This window comes from Rhipicephalus microplus, unplaced genomic scaffold, assembly GCF_043290135.1.
Source record: "Rhipicephalus microplus isolate Deutch F79 unplaced genomic scaffold, USDA_Rmic scaffold_15, whole genome shotgun sequence".
NCBI classification, from domain to species: Eukaryota; Metazoa; Arthropoda; class Arachnida; order Ixodida; family Ixodidae; genus Rhipicephalus; species Rhipicephalus microplus.
This window is the reverse complement of record NW_027464588.1, coordinates 22,292,202-22,311,669: the sequence shown is the minus strand read 5'-3', so window position 1 is coordinate 22,311,669 and position 19,468 is coordinate 22,292,202. Positions and strand designations below refer to the sequence as shown.

At 46.0% G+C, this 19,468-nt stretch overlaps 1 protein-coding gene across 4 annotated transcripts in view; it reads left to right on the top strand.

Moving 5' to 3' along the window:
* Nucleotides 1–13,782, top strand: part of LOC142784710 (uncharacterized) — a 109,663-nt gene extending 95,881 nt beyond the window's left edge. For 3 of the 4 annotated variants that reach the window (XM_075883211.1, XM_075883213.1, XM_075883212.1), the window contains one exon: nucleotides 12,720–13,782. In XM_075883211.1, coding sequence (XP_075739326.1) covers nucleotides 12,720–12,830 — 111 coding nt within the window. In that variant the 3' untranslated portion in view covers nucleotides 12,831–13,782. The remainder of the gene's footprint in view (nucleotides 1–12,719) is intronic. The other variant, XM_075883214.1, reaches the window with a different exon arrangement.
* The last annotated feature ends 5,686 nt before the right edge of the window (nucleotides 13,783–19,468 follow it).

Below are 19,468 nucleotides of genomic sequence, written 5' to 3'. Positions count from 1 at the left end.
GCGACGGTACCTTAGCAAAACGCGAGCACTCTATAGTCTAACGCCTAGCGCGACCAGCGTCTGTCAGCGTGGCCCGATGGCAACCTGCGCGAAATGCGATATGCTGCATTTCGCACCAAAGGCATAGAGTAACATTACTCTATGCCGATGTGTTACCCAGACAACACTGCATCTCCCTGCGGCACGCACCTGCGAGTATATGGCAAGACCAGGGCCTGGCGTAGGAACGCTGGGGTGACGTAACGTAATGAACGCCAGCGAAATAATTGGGGCCTTGACTGTGGCATATAGTCATGTTCTCACATGGCAGGCATCTTATGATTAGTATGTTTGCACCAGTCACATTTTCCTCATTCATTGGCGTCACGTAATACCAAATTTGGCATATGTGAAGCTAGCGAAACGGCCGTGAGCGCATCATGAGTGTGGCATGTAGTACGCGACCCGCATGTCGTGATCATCATGTTTGGATTTCTCATTTACCTATGTCGTCCACTCGCGTCGTGTATTACCGAGTTTGGTACATGTGAAGCTAGCGAAACGGCCGCCTGCGTATCATGAGCAAGGATTGTAGTAATGTTGTTACATAACACGCATCTCATTACTGTCATGTTTGCACTAGTCAGATACCTTCGTCATTCATTCACGTATTGTAATACCCCGCAGGGGCGCCTGCGCAAGTAGGCGTTTGGTGTGCAGCGACACCACGGACCCGAGCTAACGGGGGAGTTTCTACTCCCTCCCACGCCTAGCCGTGCGTGGCTTTGCCGTGTCCGGGGAAAAGGGGATCCTGGGGGTTGAGCCGACGCTGGGTGATTGGACCTTTAAGGCCCCCCGGAAGAGGCAACACACCCCTTTGGCCCCGGCTTCACGTAGACGGCACCCCTGGGCTGACCCACCCAGGGGAAATCGGCAGTCGCCTTTTCCTATCTCTCTCCCTCTACATCTTCGTCTTTTGTTCTCACTTTACATCTTTCCTGTCTTTTCCTCACTTCATTTTACTTCCAATTTTTCCTGGCGGCAAGGGTTAACCTAGTGTAAATATCCAACCTTGGGTAGATATATTAGGTTATAGCGGCCATGTACAGCTGGCGCCTGCGCCTCCTTCGCGTCTCGCAGCGTCCCCTTGTTGGGCTCGGTGGTGGGTGGCTGGCATGGCCGCCGAATAAGCTATCAAATTTATGGGAACCCCTAGCCCTCTTACAACTAATCGCCCCTCCAAAAGGTGGCGCACCGATGCAATTTTTGAGTTAGTTCCAAACAAAAAAGATAACTTCCCCAAATACCACATTATTCACTGTGAAAGTACAGAAAAGAAAGCTAGAAGTATTTCGCCTTTCCTTGTGTCCAAATGTCTCATAGAAACGCTGGGCGCAGGCTACAAGGCCACAAAGACTGCCAGTGGTGACCTGTTACTTGAATTAAAAGACAACGCACAGTACCAGAGACTACATAAACTCACAGCATTTGGGGATCAGCCTATCACAATCACACCGCATCGAACCTTGAATACAGTGAAGGGTGTTGTATCAGATGGAGACCTGATGGACCTCTCTGATGATGAACTTCTAACAGGCTGGAAAGAGGAAAACGTCATTCAGGTGCAGGGTATCAAAATAAGAAGAGAAAATAAGGAAATCCCAACGAAGCACATCATACTAACTTTCGCATCTAGCACCCTCCCAACTGAAATAGCAACAGGATATCTTAAACTGCCAGTTAGACCATACATACCCAACCCGAGGCGCTGCTTTAAGTGTCAGAGGTTCGGACACGGCTCCCAGAGCTGCCGAGGACAGATTACCTGCGCGAAATGCGGCACCAAAGGTCATACCGCTGACGATGACTGTCAGCTACAAGTGCACTGCGCAAACTGTGAGGGTGACCATCCTGCATATTCCAGGTCATGCGTGGCCTGGAAAATGGAAAAAGAAATTATCAGTACAAAGTTTAAATTGAACATAAGCTTCCGTGAAGCGCGGCAGCGCGTTTCCCCGCATTTTGCTGGGAACACATCGTATGCCGAAATGGTGCGAGGGGGGTCAGCACCACTTCGGTTTTCGGCAATGCCTTGGACCACGCCCAGCGTGCCGAGGCAAACGCCACAAGCCCCCATGGGGGGAGCAGCCTCGGCTGCCCCACCCTCCTTGAATACAGCCCCACCGAAGGCTCCTGTGAACCTTGGTAGCAGCCAGGGCACCAGACAAACTAAAGAGGTTCCCTCGACCTCCAGCCCGGTGGGGTTTAAGGCTCCGTCTGTCACGACGAAGCCTACAACGAAAACATTATCTGTCGCCTCTCCTGAGGCGATGGACACTTCAACTGCACCGGCGCAGACTGCGCCAAAGGAGCGGCGGGGTTCCCTCGACCGCTCTAAAAAAGACAAAATGGTAATTACAGGGCCTTCTAAAGGCTCTGTAAGATAAGTCATTTCTCTCTTTAGACACCAGCCACACTCATTTCGTACACACAGCACTTCTTTACTCCCATAATGGGGACAAATTATACAATGGAACGTCAGAGGACTACTTCGAAACCTCGACGATGTCCAAGAACTTCTACACAAACATTCTCCAAAAGTGCTGTGTGTACAGGAAACACACTTAAAATCCAAGAATACAAGTTTCTTGCGTCAATATGTTGTTTTCCGAAAGGACAGAGATGATGCTGTGGCGTCATCTGGTGGTGTAGCCATTATAGTTAATCGAGGAGTAGCATGCAGTCATCTACCACTACTAACACCCCTAGGGGCAGTGGCTGTTCGAGCAGTTCTATTGAATAAGCTTGTCACTATCTGCTCTCTATACATACCGCCGCAACACCGCCTTGAAAAACATGATTTCCAGTCTTTAATAGATGAGTTACCAGAACCTTATTTGGTTCTAGGGGACCTGAATGCGCACAGCGGTTTATGGGGTGACTGTCGATGTGATGCACGAGGTCGTCTCATTGAACAGTTCCTCTTTTCATCAGGTGCTTGTCTGTTGAATAGAAAAGAGGCAACATATTATAACCTTGCAAACAATACTTACTCCTCCATAGATCTCAGTATCGTATCTCCTTCACTTGTACCATTACTTCACTGGAAAGTCATAAATAATCCATATGGAAGTGACCATTTTTCTTTAGTTTTGAGTACACCAATAACATATGAATATCCTCCACATGTTCCCAAATGGCTGGTGAACAAAGCCGATTGGGAACAATTTCAAAAGATTACACACCTAAGTTGGACCGACATATGCGGATTAGGCATAGATGAAGCTGTGCAGTACTTCACGGCTTTTCTTACTGACGCAGCAGCCAAGTGCATTCCACAAACATCTGGACTGCCCGGCAAACGACACGTCCCGTGGTGGAACACTGAGTGTCAGAATGCGCGAAAGGAACAAAACAGGGCATGGAGGTTGCTGCGCAACTCGCCGACAGCGGAAAACCTTGAGAGCTTTAAAAAAATAAAATCTCGTGGCAGGAGAACGCGTCGGCAGGCCAGAAGAGAAAGCTGGCAGAAGTTTTTATCAGGGGTCAATTCATACACACAGGAGGCTAAAGTCTGGAACATGGTCGGTAGGATAGCAGGGAAACAAGTACACACACTTCCACTCGTAAACATTCAAGGTGATACCTTGGAAAATCAGGCAAACTTCCTCGGGGCACATTTTGAACAGATATCCAGCTCGTCCCACTATACTGACACTTTCCAAAAATACAGAACAAGAATAGAAAAGCAGAAACTCGAACACAAATCCACTAGATACGAGGCATATAACCAAGCTTTCAGTCTAGCGGAGCTCCGAACATCTCTAAACTCCTGCAGCACTTCTGCCCCAGGTTCTGACCGTGTGGTGTATGAAATGCTAAAAAATCTACCAGCCGAAACACGAAAAACCCTACTTTGTTTGTACAATGCTATCTGGTTTTCTGGCAATATCCCTACCTCCTGGAAAGAGGCTATTATCATTCCCATTTTGAAAGAGGGCAAGGACCCTTCTTTAGCTTCAAGTTATAGGCCTATTGCTCTTACAAGCTGCTTGTGCAAAGTATTCGAAAAAATGATAAACTGCCGACTTGTACATATCCTTGAAACAAACAATTTGCTCGACCCATTTCGGTGCGGGTTTCGAGAAAGTAGATCCACCACAGACCACCTTGTTCGTATCGAGGCACAGATCAGAGACGCCTTTGTCCATAAACAATATTTTCTCTCTGTGTTCCTCGATATCGAAAAGGCGTATGATACAACATGGCGTTTTGGAATCCTAAGAGACCTGTCCCACCTTGGTGTGCACGGAAGAATGTTTCATATAATCGAAAGTTACCTGTCAAACCGGACATTCCGTGTCCGTCTGGGCAGTGTGCTCTCTCAAACATTTGTCCAGGAAACAGGCATGCCACAAGGTGGCGTGCTTAGTTGCACACTTTTTATTATCAAAATGAATTCTTTGCACTTGTCCATTCCCCGTAATATGTTTTATTGTACATATGTCGACGACGTTCAGCTTGGCTTCAAGTCATGCAACTTGGCCATGTGTGAGCGGCAGGATCAGCTGGGTTTAAATAAGGTCTCCAAATGGGCAGATGAAAACGGATTTCGACTTAACCCACAAAAAAGCACGTGTGTCTTGTTCTCTCGAAAGAGAGGCATGCACTCGGAACCTGACATTCGACTGAACGGGCAACGTCTGTCTGTCAAAGCCGAGTATAAATTCTTAGGCTTAATCCTGGACAACAAGTTAACCTTCGTACCGTACATCAAGTATTTAAAAACAAAATGTTTAAAAGCCATGAATGTTATAAAAGTGTTGTCACGTACTACGTGGGGTAGTGATAGGCAATGCCTCATGAACCTCTATAAAAGCCTCATTCGCACCCGCTTAGATTATGGGGCCGTTGTCTATCAGTCTGCTACTCAAAGTGCCTTGAAGATGCTGGACCCCGTGCACCATTTGGGCATCCGCCTTTCTACGGGTGCTTTTCGCACCAGCCCCGTAGAAAGCCTTTATGTTGAGTCAAATGAGTGGTCGCTTCATCTGCAAAGAACCTACATGTCCTTTGTATACTTCCTTAAGGTGAAAGCAGACAAGAGGCACCCCTCATACTCTGCTATTAATGACTTGTCGAGCTCCATTCTTTTTCAAAACAGGCCTTCAATGAGGCAGCCCTTCTCAGTTCGCCTGAAGGGTCTAGCTGAGGACACTGGAGTGTCACTCGAACACAGTTTAATGGCTCCTGTAGCATACCCGCCACCGTGGCAGTGGCAGACTATAGACTGCGATGTGTCTTTTCTAGAGGTTACAAAACATGCGCCCATTGCCCATATCCGAACATATTTCCTGGAACTTCAACACAAATACACACGTCCTGAGTTTTTTACAGATGCCTCTAAGTCTAACTCCTCTGTGTCCTACGCTGCTGTTGGCCCTTCATTTTCGGATGCTGGCCCTCTACATCCAGGCACAAGTATCTTCACAGCGGAAGCCTACGCGATACTTGTGGCAGCTAAACACATTAAACAATTACAAATACAAAAAGCAGTAATTTATACAGACTCCCTCAGTGTGGTAACGGCTCTGCACAGTCTTAAAAAACAAAAAAACCCTTTCCTTGTCTCACTTTACTCCATATTTTGCACACTCTACACACTCAACCAACATGTTGTGGTGTGCTGGGTGCCAGGGCACCGTGAGATCCAAGGCAACGTGAGGGCGGATCAGCTCGCTGCATCCGTCCACAAAAACACTGCCCCTACACCCATATCAATCCCCGTCCTTGATCTGAAGCACTCTCTCAAACGAAACCTCAGGGACTACTGACAGAGCAAGTGAAATACACACACACAAAACAAACTACACGTTATCAAGCCACACCTTGGCCACTGGCCACCAGTATCAAAATCACGTCTAACAGAGGTAACACTAACAAGACTCAGGATAGGACACATATACACGACACACACACATCTTTTGTCCGGTGGTGATCCACCATTGTGTGATAAATGTGGTGAGGCATTAACAGTTCTTCACGTTTTAATTAAATGTAAACATTTAGACACTCTAAGAAGACAACACTTCCCACTATCCTACCGACAGCATATACCTTTACACCCTGCAATGTTCGTCGGTAGGGAACCGCTTTTTAGTCACAAATCATTATTAGCCTTTTTAAAGGAAATTCATAATTTTCATATCATATACCCGGGCATACCGTAGCACGACCTCTCTAGAGAGGTTTTTGCTGCGGTGGCTACACAGGAAAGCACTTGCCTCACGGCCCTTGCACGCAAGGGTACTAACGTGTGAGGTTACTTGTGCTAATGCCATACATGTCCACCATCGTTTTTCATTATCACCAACTTTTGTCACCTATTCACACCATGCACACCTTTCACGGCATAGTCATGATTTTATTACTTGTATGTTTACCCGCTTTACTGCGAGGAATTTTATGGCCCTTATACAGCCGCTAATCACAACCATTGTCCACATTCCTGTCTCATGAACTGGCGCTCTTTGGCCATCAAATGGCCCTTGCGCCAAAAAACACCATATATCATCATCACGTATTGTAATACCAAATTTAGTATATGTGATGCTAGCGAAATGGCCGTAAGCGCATCATGAGCCTGGCATGTAGTCATGTCGTTACATGACATAAATCATCATCATCATCAGCCCGACTACGTCCACTGCAGGACAAAGGTCCATGTTCTGCTAGTAAACCGGTTCTGTGCTTGCTGCTGCCAATTTATACCCGCAAACTTCTTAATCTCATCTGCCTACCTAACCTTCTGTCTCCCCCTAACCCGCTTGCCTTCTCTGGGAATCCAGTTGGTTATCCTTAATGACCAGCGGTTATCCTGTCTACGCGCTACATGCCCGGCCCATGTCCATTTCTTCTTCTTGATTTCAGCTATGATATCCTTAACCCCCGTTTGTTCCCGAATTCACTCTGCTCTCTTCTTGTCTCTTAAGGTTACATCTACCATTTTCGTTTCCATTGCTAGCTGCGTTGTCCTCAATTTAAGCTTAACCCTCTCTGTAAGTCTCCAGGTTTCTGCTCCGTGGCTAAGTACAGGCAAGATACAGCTGTTATATACCTTCCTCTTGAGGGATAGTGGCAATCTACCTGTCATAATTCGAGAGTGTTTGCCAAATGTGCTCAACCCAATTCTTATTCTTCTAGTTACTTCAGTCTCGTGGTTAGGCTCCGCGGTTATTACCTGCCCTAAGTAGACAGTCTTTTACAACTTGACGTTCACTATTACCTATCTCGAAGCGCTGCTCTTTTCCGAGGTTGTGGTACATTACTTTCGTTTTCTGCGGATTAATTTTAAGACCCACCTTTCTGCTCTCCTTGTCTAACTCCGTAAACATGAGTTACAATTCGTCCCCTGAATTACTCAGCAATGCAATGTCATCGGCAAAGCGCAGGTTACTAAAGTACTTTCCATTAACTCTTATCCCTAACTGTTCCCATTCTAGGCTTCTAAAAACCTCCTGTAAGCATGCAGTGAATAGCATTGGAGAGATTGTGTCCCCCTGTCTTACACCCTTTTTGATTGGTATTCTGTTGCTTTCTTTATGAAGCACTATGGTAGCAGTTGATCCCCTGTAGATTTCTTCCAGGATATTTATATATGCTTCATCGACACCGTGATTTTGCAGTGTCTGCATGACGGCTGATATTTCTACTGAATCAAACGCCTTCTCGTAATCTATGAAGGCTATGTATAGTGGTTGGTTATATTCTGACCATTTCTCTATTACCTGATTGATAGTATGAATGTGGTCGATTGGTGAGTAGCCTGTTCGAAATCCTGTTTGTTCCTTTGGTTCATTGAATTCTAATGTTTTCTTTACTCTGTTAGCAATTACCTTTGTAAATAGCTTGTATACTACAGAGAGCAAGCTGATCGGCCTGTAATTCTTCAAGTCCTTGTCATTGCCTTTATTATGTATTAAGATGATGTTAGCGTTCTTCCAAAACTCTGGCACTCTTCCTCTCAGGAGACATCTCGTAAATAGGGTGGCTAGTTTTTCTAACACAATCTGTCCTCCATCTTTCAGCAGATCTGATGTTACCTGATCCACACCAGCAGCTTTTCCTCTTTGCATGCTTTCCAAAGCTTTTCTAACTTCTATCATTACTGGTGGGGTGTTATCTGGGTTACTGCTAGCTCTTATAGTATTAAAGTCGTGGGTGTCCCGGCTACTGAACAGGTCTCTGTAGAACTCCTCCGCTAATTTAACTATCCTATTCATATTGGTAGTTATTTTGCCTTCTTTGTCTCTTAGTGCATACATCTGATTTTTGCCTATCCCAAGTTTCCTCTTCACTGCTTTGACGCTTCCTCCGTTTTTCAGAGCGTGTTCAATTCTCTCCATGTTATACCTTCTTACATCAGATACCTTACGCCTATTAATCAACTTCGAAAGCTCTGCCAGTTCTATTTTGTCTGTTGTATTTGAGACTTTCATGATTTGATGCTTCTTAATGAGATTCTTCGTTTCCTGGGAAAGCTTGCCAGTGTCCTGTCTAACTACCCTGCCTCCAACTTCCACTGCACACTCTGTAATGATACTCGTAAGATTATCATTCATTGTAACTACGCTAAGGTTGGTTTCTTTACTAGGAGCCGAGTGGCTGTTCTAAAGCGAGACTCTGAATTCCTGTACTTTCCCTCTCGGTGCTAGCTCATTGATTTGTTCATGCGTAACATTTTCTGCCGTTCCTTTCTCAAGTCTAGGCGAATTCGAGACCGTAGCATTCTATGGTCACTGCATCGTACCTTGCCAACCACTTCCACATCCTGCATGATGCCCGGGTGTGCACTCATTATAAAGTCTATTTCGTTCTTATTTTCGCCATTAGGGCTCCTCCATGTCCACTTTCGGTTTCCTCTTTTTCGGTAGAAGGTATTCAAAATCCGTCAATTATTGCGTTCTGTGAATTCTACTAGTAGCTCTCCTCTGGCGTTTCTAGTACCGATACCATAATCTTCTACTGCCTGGTCTCCAGCCTGCTTCTTCCCTACCTTTGCATTAAAGTCTCCCATCAGTATAGTATACTGTGTTTTTACCTTACTCATTGCCGATTCCACGTCTTCATAGAAGCTTTCAACTGAAGCGTCATCATGACTGGATGTAGGCGCGTAAGCCTGTACCACCTTCATCTTGTATCTTTTATTCAGTTTAATTACGATACCTACCACTCTTTCATTAGTGCTATAGTATTCCTCTATGTTGCCAGCTATGTTTCTGTGAATTAGGAACCCCTCTCCCAGTTCTCTTCTGTCAGCCAAGCCCCTATAGCAAAGGACGTGCCCATTGCGTAGCACAGTATAGGCTCATCTGTCCTCCTAACCTCACTAAGCCCTATTATGTCCCATTTAATGCCCTCTAGCTCCTCGAATAGTACAGCTAGACTTCCCTCACTAGATAAGGTTGTAGCGTTAAGCGTTGCCAAGTTCAGGTTCGAATGGCGGCCTGTCCGGATCCAGAGATTCTTAGCACCCTCTGCCGGGTTGCAGATCTGACCGCCGTCGTGGTCAGTAGCTTCACAGCTGCTGGGGACTGAGGCCGTGGTTTATTTCACGTGTGCATGTCGGAGGTAGTAGCCTGATACTGCACCAGGGTGGACAATGCTTCTCTGGTGAGGGGGTGCGTTCCCGGTGGTGTTTTGCCGGTGAGGCCGCACCCCAGGCCTCTTAATGCAGTTCCATCACCACGCGGATTTGTTTTTATTCGGCTGGGAACTGCGCGGCACCGGGATTTGAACCACGGACCATTTGCATGCGAGGCGGATGCTCTAACCACTACGCCATCGCCATCATATACATGTCATGATTTTCATGGTAGGGTCTGTCGCTTGTATTCGCCATGCAATCATGTCATACCATACCAGTTTTGCAACATGCCATGTCAACAAAACCACCGCAAGAGCTGCAGGACCATGAAATGTAAATCATGACATCGATAACGTACATGTCATGATTTTCATGTTACGACTAGTCAATTATGTCCTTCATACAGTCATGTTATGCCATACCAAGTTTGGTATCGATACCATTATTGAAAAGGCCAAGAGAGCTAAAAAGTCATAGGCGGCTAAATAGATGGGTGGGTGGGTGGATGGGTGCGTGGGTGGGTGGGTGGCACACAGAGACGATGCACACAGAAGTATAAGAAGTATCACGCTATAAGAAGTGTCGCGCTATAAGATGTATCACGCTGGCTCTGATGGTGTAAAAAGAAACGTAATTCATACAACGAACGTTTCAGCACACATTAGACGAACGTTTTGGTCGTTGGACCGGCCATCCCTAGACGAAGGCCGGTCCCACGGCCGAAACGTTCGTCTAATGTGTGCTGAAACGTTCTTTGTGTGGATTACGCTTCTTTTTATATATATTTATATATACACACACATATATCGTTACGGGTATTGAAAGAGCGAGAGAGAAAAAAAGGTAGGGCGCTCTCGAGCGATGGTGATTCGGCAGTGACGGTTGAGCGCTGGCATTTTCAGTCTAAATAAACCCACCACATCCGTAACAGCTTTGGTGGAGGTGCTGGGTCCTGCGCCCCGCAGCAGAAGTTCTTCGAAGGAGCAGACAGTTAGCTGTCCTACTCCCGGACAACATCAGCATGAATTACGACACAGCAATCCCGTTGACGTACTACGCTGCTGCATCCACCAGTGCCACCAACATGGCTCAAGGTGGCCGTAGACCTTGACGACCAGACTACTGGGCACTTGAACCACGGATATTCTCAGGTAAAACTGACGAAGACTTGGATGCTTGGCAAAAACTCTACGACAGAGTGAGCTGCTACTACGGATAGGGCGCGCCGGCGAAGCTTGTGAACGTAGTATTCTTCCTTGCTGGGACTGCTTTGCTTTTGTTTGAGAACCATGAACATGTCCTCACCACTTGGAATATATTTGTTGAGGAACTGAAGGCCTGCTTTGGGGACACGAGTTCTATGAAAAATAAAGCTGAGCAAACGCTGTAACGTAGGGCTCAGTCACCCGGTGAAACGTGCACAACCTACATTGCAGAGATATGGAAGCTTTGCGGGATGGTCAAGGCAAATATGTCTGTCGAAAACAGTCGGTCATTTGTTAAAAGGCATCCCCGAGGACATGTACAATTTTCTCATAACGAAAGAACACTCCTATTTTCATAACGAAAGAACACTCCTATTTTCAGGCAACAGTGTCGCGCTTTTGAGGCGTTGAAGAGCCGGAGAATTTTACCCAAGTTCAGGCACTTGGACAATGTTCTTACTGTTGCAAGTATGGACGTTGCTGCCTTCGAAGACATTCTCTTCCTCGTACGTCGTGTAGTTCGCGAAGAGCTTGTACGGCTTCGAACAGGTGACGCTCATTACCAATGCTCGTTCGCCACGTGCCCCGAGCCACCTCCCTACTAGATGCGAGAGCGACACGTCGAAAACCAACCGCACTCAGAAACTGCAGATTTCGCCCTGCGGCTTCCATTTTCCCCGACGGGTCACGGCCACCACCGGATGTCATCGCCTCGACGTGCCGTTGCAGACCTCCGACCGTCGTCAACCAGGCCTCTACCAGAAGACTACTATGCGTCATCACGAAATGTTCTTACAGAACATGTTGAAATATATATGAAGCATCGTTTATCGTGGGCAGTTCAGAAAGCCATAATTATAATGTATTTGCCTTATGCTACTAAATATAGTGCAGTATTAAGTTTCTGCGGCAGCACAACAGCAAATCCCAATATTATACTGTTAGCAAAGCTCTTTAAGAATGGCCGCCACATCGTCTTGCCACGGCGACTACGTGTTTTCGTATGCTAGCGGGAGCTTGTTGCGCCGCCAGCGCCACCAAATTGGAAGCTGTCCTTGCGCCGTGTGACGGGTAGTCTGACTCGGGTAGTTTGACTCTTAGGACTTGCCTGGTTGTAGAAACGTTGACTGTAGCATAATCACGAGGGGCACGCACTTCCATCACGTTCCCCAGCCTAGTGCACTTTTTTAACAATACACGCGCATTGGTTTGCGCAAAGGTCTGTCAAAAATCACTACGTTGCCAAAACAGGAGTTCTAAATGATTCTGAAAGTTAAGTGGCTGGACTAACTACTAGAAAGCGCTGGATGCATGAGAAACAAATTTTACTTGCCAAAATCGATGACCCAAAAGTGTCGATCACTAGTGATAGATTTGAATAGGCCTGGTAACGAAACAGTTGAGTAACATTCATGCAAACCTAGCTAGGCCACACTTTTTGTGTGTTAAAATTTTAAAAAGCATTCTTTATATTACCTCTGAATACAGAAGACTTCTGATTGTTAAATACAGTCGAACCCCTTTATAGGAGACACTGATACAAGAGACAAATGGGTATAAGAGACACCAGTGTGCCTACAGTTGAAACCTGCCTTCGACGTCAATGGGCACGTTTTTTTCTTGTCGTCTGCAAGGGTTTTGAATTTTTAAGGTGAATAACTTCTGTCACCTTGCTCCAACTTCTGTATTTCTTGTTGTGTTCATCTCTGTATTCAGCACAACACACAGCCCAGTGCTTCAGAATGCAGGCAGAACAAGGAACATTGCAGGGCCCCTTTAAATCCAGAGTGATGTTGATAATAGGGGTGTTCAAGTTATTTACTGATGACTCTTTGTACTATATCTAGATGTTCAGCAGTACTCTTATCTCTTTGGCTTTTCTCTCGCAGGATCGACAGTTCGAACAGCCGCTTTCAGACTCTCTGCTTTCGTTCATGAAACACGAGCGAAGCATTCTGCAGGCTTCCTTGGACGAGGGTGCCGTCCTTTCCAATAGCTGAGCAAGACAACTGTCGAGTCTGACGGCAGTCTCTGTGCCTTCACTTTTGACAAGCGACACTGTTTTTGACAAATGTTTTAAATAGTGCGAATCATTTTACTTTGATCAGCCAACAAAAGACAGCAGGAGAGGGCCTGCACCAACTCTGGCAATGTGAAAACCTATTAACCTGCTCTTTCAGTTGGCAGAAATTGTCAGTTTTAGTGCTCCGCTTTTTTTTTCCTTTTTACAAGAGCTGCTGCATGCATGTAGGCTCGTACTTATGACCGTGCAGTAAATTATTGCACCAAAATTTTTTATTGTGGACAAATGGGCTGGCACACTGTATATACTACTCCTTGTCAACTCTGTTTGTATTGTATAGAGTTTCACGCTGTATAGATCTAGTTTTGTCATCCTGGTACTCCGGGAGGCTGCAAACATGACCAGCTTGATGGGTTTTTAAAATTTTGGTACATTAACGAGGTTGTCAGACCTCTTATCAATCCTTCAGATGTTGCATGTAAAAACAACCTGTATATAGTCAAATGTGTGCATAATTTCGAGGCTTTCAACATTTCATATCTACGAAAACATTATTTATATGTCTTGTAACAATAAATATTAAATTTACAATACTTATTGTCCGGTCCTGCTGTTTTAGATAAATATAAGAAATTGTAAGCTAGGAATACAGTGCCTATTCATTTTCAGCTTCTTTGTTCATTTTAAGAACGAGAAATTTTACTTCAGACGCTGCTTGACAGAAATGGTAGGGCCTTCAGCAAAGCCTTTACATTGTAACTGGAACACTGCAAAATGGTGTTTAATGATGCATATATGTGTTCTCTTAGCCATTTGTCAACATACCTAGCAAGAACAAGTGTACATAATTTTGTATGAAGTGTCTCAAAGGGCTAAGCCACCACAACTGAACTGTTTAACTATAAATGAATAAATGATAAAGTTGTCTACATTATTGCTATAAAAAAAGGGGGAAAAGGACCACAGGCCACAAGCTACAAAACTAGCTTGATTGTGCCTGAGGCCCAACTGAATACACTGATATGGTATACATGGCTAAAAAACTGCACCTAACAAGCAAAATTAATTTCTTCATGCTTCACAATAAAAAAAATTCATTACTTCAAAATAAAAAAAAAGCTAAATTTTTAAGTTGGAACTCGAATGAAATACTCAACCGGTACAATATACATTTAGAAAGCATACGCACTGCACATTACACAATATGTGTTTAGTTGTTGGTGTGTATGTAACAGTCATGTTCAGTGTGTCACCGTCCATAAAGTAATGGCATCCAGAGGGATGCACGCAGACGCACTTCACTTTAACTATTTACTTTCAATAAAACATGAAAATGAAATACACATGAAAAGGTACTGACAACAATGTTATAACTGTAGTGGCTGCTTCGAATTCGACATTGCTAATTAGGATTCCAACTAGTAACCTAACTTCGCTGCACGTTAAACAACATAATCCGAATATAGTACTTTTCTTGGTGGATGTTTGGGTCCGCAGTAGCAATTGACACCAGGCCCTAGAGCTTAGCCTATGTGGGTTCTGTCCAGGAGTCCATGCACATCTTGCCTTTGCCCGAACCAAGTCTCGACTGCCTCAAGCTCTAGGTCAGCTTCGTCGAAATATCGCGGCTTCTCCAGAGTTTTCTTCGGGGTCAATTGGAAGAGAGGAGCCTTTGTTCCTGCTGCGGCGGGGTGCGTGGTGTTTACACTGAACTTTGCCTGGCGCCGGGACTGCAGGGCCCACGTAGGGGGTGACTTTATGTTTCCTGGTGTGCGATATGGGACGCCCACCCTAAGTATGCACTGTCTGGTGTTGTATTTACTGGGCATAGATACACTTGAGTTCGATTATTCAACGAAATCCTTTTGTATACGCACGCCAGTGACAATGTGTAGATTGAAACCTGGATATAACAAAGCCAGATATAAAGAAATATCGGTTATAACGAAGTAAACGAAAGTCTTGCAATAGCCGGGAATATACCTTTATAACGAATTTTTCGATATAACGAACCTATTTTCGTGTAAGATCCAACTTTGGTGTTATGAGGTTTGAGTTCAGTTCTCAGTACAATGATGTTCATTATATGTTGTTAAACGAGCTGATAATTGACTTCTCCGCATGCCATGATGCCAGGTATGCTGTGGGAGCGCAGGTTGATATGTGAGGTTTAGCATCCCGAAACCAGCATATGTATATTGCCACCTACTTCTAGTAGTGGCTCGTATGCCAAGGCAAAGGCTCACGCCACAAAAGAGAAAGAAGTGCGCGTGAGGGGGCCGCTCTGGCAAACAAGCCCAACAAACTACTCCACCTCACAAATGAGGCACCATCCGTTTCATGGCCGATCCCCATGGTGGCCTGTGCCAGGACTTTGAGGAACAACCAACCAAGCCCAACCAACGCGTTTGGTTAGAGCCCTGTTGCTCAGACGTCGGTAAACCTTGTCGATACCCCTGGAGCGACGTGACATTTGGTGCGGGTTAGCCCCTCACGGATGTTTCAGACCCCTCTTGAAAGCGGCACCACAAGCCCAGTGCGGGTCAACACTCCCGTTCATCGGACAAGCCGCAGGATCAGGGGATTACCACCTGAAGCTGACCCGACAGTTCACACCAGTATAATGAGCACGTCCGTTCAAACCACTTTAACAGGTACGGAAAACCCCAGGGTGACTTGGTACACCCTCGAAAGTCCACAGGTTCCGACACCGTTTCATGGCACCGAGCTCGAAGACGTCGAGGACTGATTGGTCGACTTCGAGCGCGTGACTGCTTTGAACGAATGGAACGACGCGGCCAAACTACATCGTGTGTACTTCTATTCGGAAGATGGAGCACGTACGTGGTACATGAATCATGAGGAACAGATGACATCGTGGCCCGAATTCCGCCGCCAGCTGTTGGATACTTACAGAAGTGCTGATCGCCACGAACGAGCGGAGCGAGCGCTCCAGGCCCGCATCCAGATGCACAATGAAACTGTCATGACCTATGTGGAAGATACGACGCGCCTGCTCCAACGGGCTGATCCGAGTATGACAGAAGAAAAGAAGTTTCGTCACCTGATGCGGGGAGTTAAGGAGCAGCTTTTCGCTGGCCTTGTACGTAGCCCTCCGAACACGGTCGCCGAGTTTTCGTCCGAAGCCGTCACGATGGAAAAGATGCTTCAGCATCGATCCACCCTGTATGAGCCGCAAGTGAACACGTCCACTGCTCAAGTGCTCACGACTATTGGGAGCAACACCGAGTGTCTGCGCGACCTCCGCTCTATAGTACGCGAGGAGCTGCAAAAGGCTGCCGCACCACCACTACCTACGGTGAGTTCCATTGCAAGCATCGTCAAGAACGAGCTGCATCATGCCCTTCATGACCCTGTGAGTCTGGATAACGCCGCACCCGCCCCGGCTGACTACCATCGTGCGACCTATGCGGAAGCCTTGAAGCGCACAGCTTCCTCTTCCCCGCTGTTTGTTCAGGCACCTCCTACGGTTTCACTTCAGTCGGCGCAGCCTCTACGGTACTACGAGAACACACGCACGCCCCCACTCGAGTTTTTGATAGAGCTTGAATCCCGTAATGTTCCTAATCGGCAGTGTTGCCGGTAACACGAACAATAGTATCAAACTGCGCTCTAATATGAAAATGGAGGTTAGATTGTGCTCACGTAGGCACCCATTTAAAAAAGACACATTTATAGGCACCTATAAGCGTTTTGGCACGAACGCCATAAGTAGGTATATATAGGCACCTAATAACACTATAAAAGCTTTCCTTGACCTCTCATTTCTGCTCATAAAAGCTTAGAATTCTGCTCATTCGCTTACAATTTGATCGCTTGTCGTGACAAGTGGTCGAATTTTTATATGTGGTATCTCCTCTTCAATTTGAATTTAAAATCATTGGAATCGAATCGCTATTCATTTTGAACCTAAATTCATTATTTGCAGAAGCCTAGATACAGAAGGTGGTTAAAAATCTAAAGGAATACAATAGCGTATGTCCAAAAGAGTGGTAACGCAAGTAGTATACTTAACAATGAGCTATCTGCTGTGTATGTTCTGTCACTTGACAAATCAAAAACTAGTGACCGTAAGGAAGTCTCGTATGTCTAAGTCTTTATTATATGCTGTTTTAAAAATTGCCACCATATGCACTAAGTGAAGGATGTTAGAGGAGCTTGCTCGGCGATGATCGGGTAATCCTCAAATATTTTGTACACACTCCTCTACAATCATAAAAACACCAACAAATAAAGACGTGACAAGTTTGCTAGTGTCCTGTCCCTTTCACTGCGTCCTGTCCCTTGCGCAGTGCAAGGGACAGGACGCAGGGTATAGAGTAAATTAGTGCTTGGTGGCACTCTGTCCCCTGTATTTACAGCGAAAGCTGTTATAAGATCACAACTCGGACTTGTTGGCAAACTTGCCTTAGGCAGGCTTGATGTCAGGAAATCAATCGCGGTAATACGACTTGTAAAACGTTTTAAAACGGCGAAAGAACAAGCCTGCAGTCGTCGCACAATGCGAACAGCGTAACGAGTGGGTCGTTTAATGCTCCAACCCATTACAAAAGCTTGTTTTTGTTCATCTATTAGCTGTTGCACATACCCACTTCAGACATAATTCATCATTGTTGTCAGCCACTGCATAAGCTAATGGCACGAAATTCTTCGCAATAGTTTAGTGGACACCACGCTTCTCAGAAGAATGACAAAAAATAGTATAGGGAATGTCGGCCAACTACCCTAAAATATCTATTATTAAGGCTGTAGTGGGCATCAAGCAAGTTTGCTTTCAGCACTCACCCAATGAGTGTTTAGAAAAGGCTCTGAAATGAAAGGCCGCTCTGCTTTCACTGTGACTGTGCGGCTTCTTCCGCGCAGGCCCAGCAGCTTTTCTTGTGAATGTGTTGTTTAGCATGCTAAAAAGTTATGAACGAACACCAATTAGCACAACAACAACAATAACAAAAAAGGCCATCTCGCCGAAGGTAACCCTGATGGGATGCGAAGCAGCAGCGTTGCGCACGGGTTGTAAGGCGCTAACGCGGTTGCTGTGATGAGTGCTGCGAGTTTTGTTTAAAGCAATGGCTGGCATAGGTCTTGTAGGTGACACGTACAGATATATTTCAACGCGTAAGTTAGGTGCGTGTCAGGTTTATTGCTCATGAACCGACAATTTGGGGGTGTAGTGAGCATTGGTCGCTGCATGTGTTATGGGCAACTGGACGTGGCAAGCAAGAGAGTGACGTCAGCGAGGGGAGCGCAACGCCAACGCGTAGCAGTGGTCTGACCTACTTGGCACCGCACCAACACCTGCGGTGCGTTGTACGGAGGGACAGCGTTACACAAGTTAGTCAGAGTTGCTTCACAGTGAATGCTGTCGCAACAGCGAAGTTCTCACCTCGAAACTACCACTGGTACTCGCGACGAGTGACCTAACCTAGACAACACAAACACAACCTCAGGACGTCCTCAGTATGCTTTCGTGAGGACAATATGACACCCTCAGAATGTCCTCTTATGGTACTAGAATGGCACTAATCCCGTCCCTTTGTCCGTACACATAACTTCAGCACATCCTCAATACAACACTTCAGGACTTTTTCAGTATCTTTTCAGAACGACTGTGTGGCCGGTTCGGTACTGTAGGCAGTGATACTACTTAGGATTTACTTCTTTTCATGATATTTCAATACATCAAAAGAAAAACACCTGCGAGGTCTCGTGTATATATACTGTATTAATCAACAGACAGGTGACAAAACAAAGCTTGTTGACTGAAATTTATTTAACAGTAATTAATCACAACTGACAGTTTTGTCAAGCATTCGAGTCCGCGTATAGTCTGAAAAAAGAAAAGCAGTATTAAGGCAGTCAACACAGGTCAATTAAATACGTTTGTAATCTTCCTCGAAAGTTTGACACAGTGGCTTCATCACCACGTGTATCGCGCCCAATGCACTCAGTGTTAGAGGCTCCGCTCTGGCAGCCTATCGGTACACTCTACACGGGCGTTGACTTGACTTGCCCGAGGTCAGGCCATGTGTCAAATGCAGAAGTAGATCCTTCCACGTTCGGACCATGCTGCTTCGAAGCACAATTGATATCTGGTGTTCCACGCTGCTTCGAACCACACCTCGCCGCAGTCGGCTGGTAACAATGCATCCATGATCAGTCTTAACGTTGTGCAGCCCAGTGCACCCATCAACACGGCAATTTACCTGGCGTCATCACCTACGACTCACACATATCTCACTTTTAACCATGCACACAAACAATAAAGGCCACGAACTTCCACTAATACACTCCACCTTCCCTGACAGGGCCGCCGCTAGGGTGGCTAGAATGGGGAGGTGTGATGACTGCGGCGGCGGCCTCTTGCCTAGCGAGGCCCCTCTGCGCGTTCTCGCCGCTGGGGGGAAATTTGGCGCGTCAGTCTGGAGCGCTGTTGGCATGTGCCGACTGTGAGCATGTGTTGCTCGTGTCTCGTTGGTGACGGAGCAGCGCAAGTAAGCTGTCGCTGTTCGCGAAGTACGGCCTGCTTTTTCTATCGCTTCCCGATTTCTTGAAGGAGATGATGTCAGCGGTTGTCGTCAATTTTTGAACCGCTCT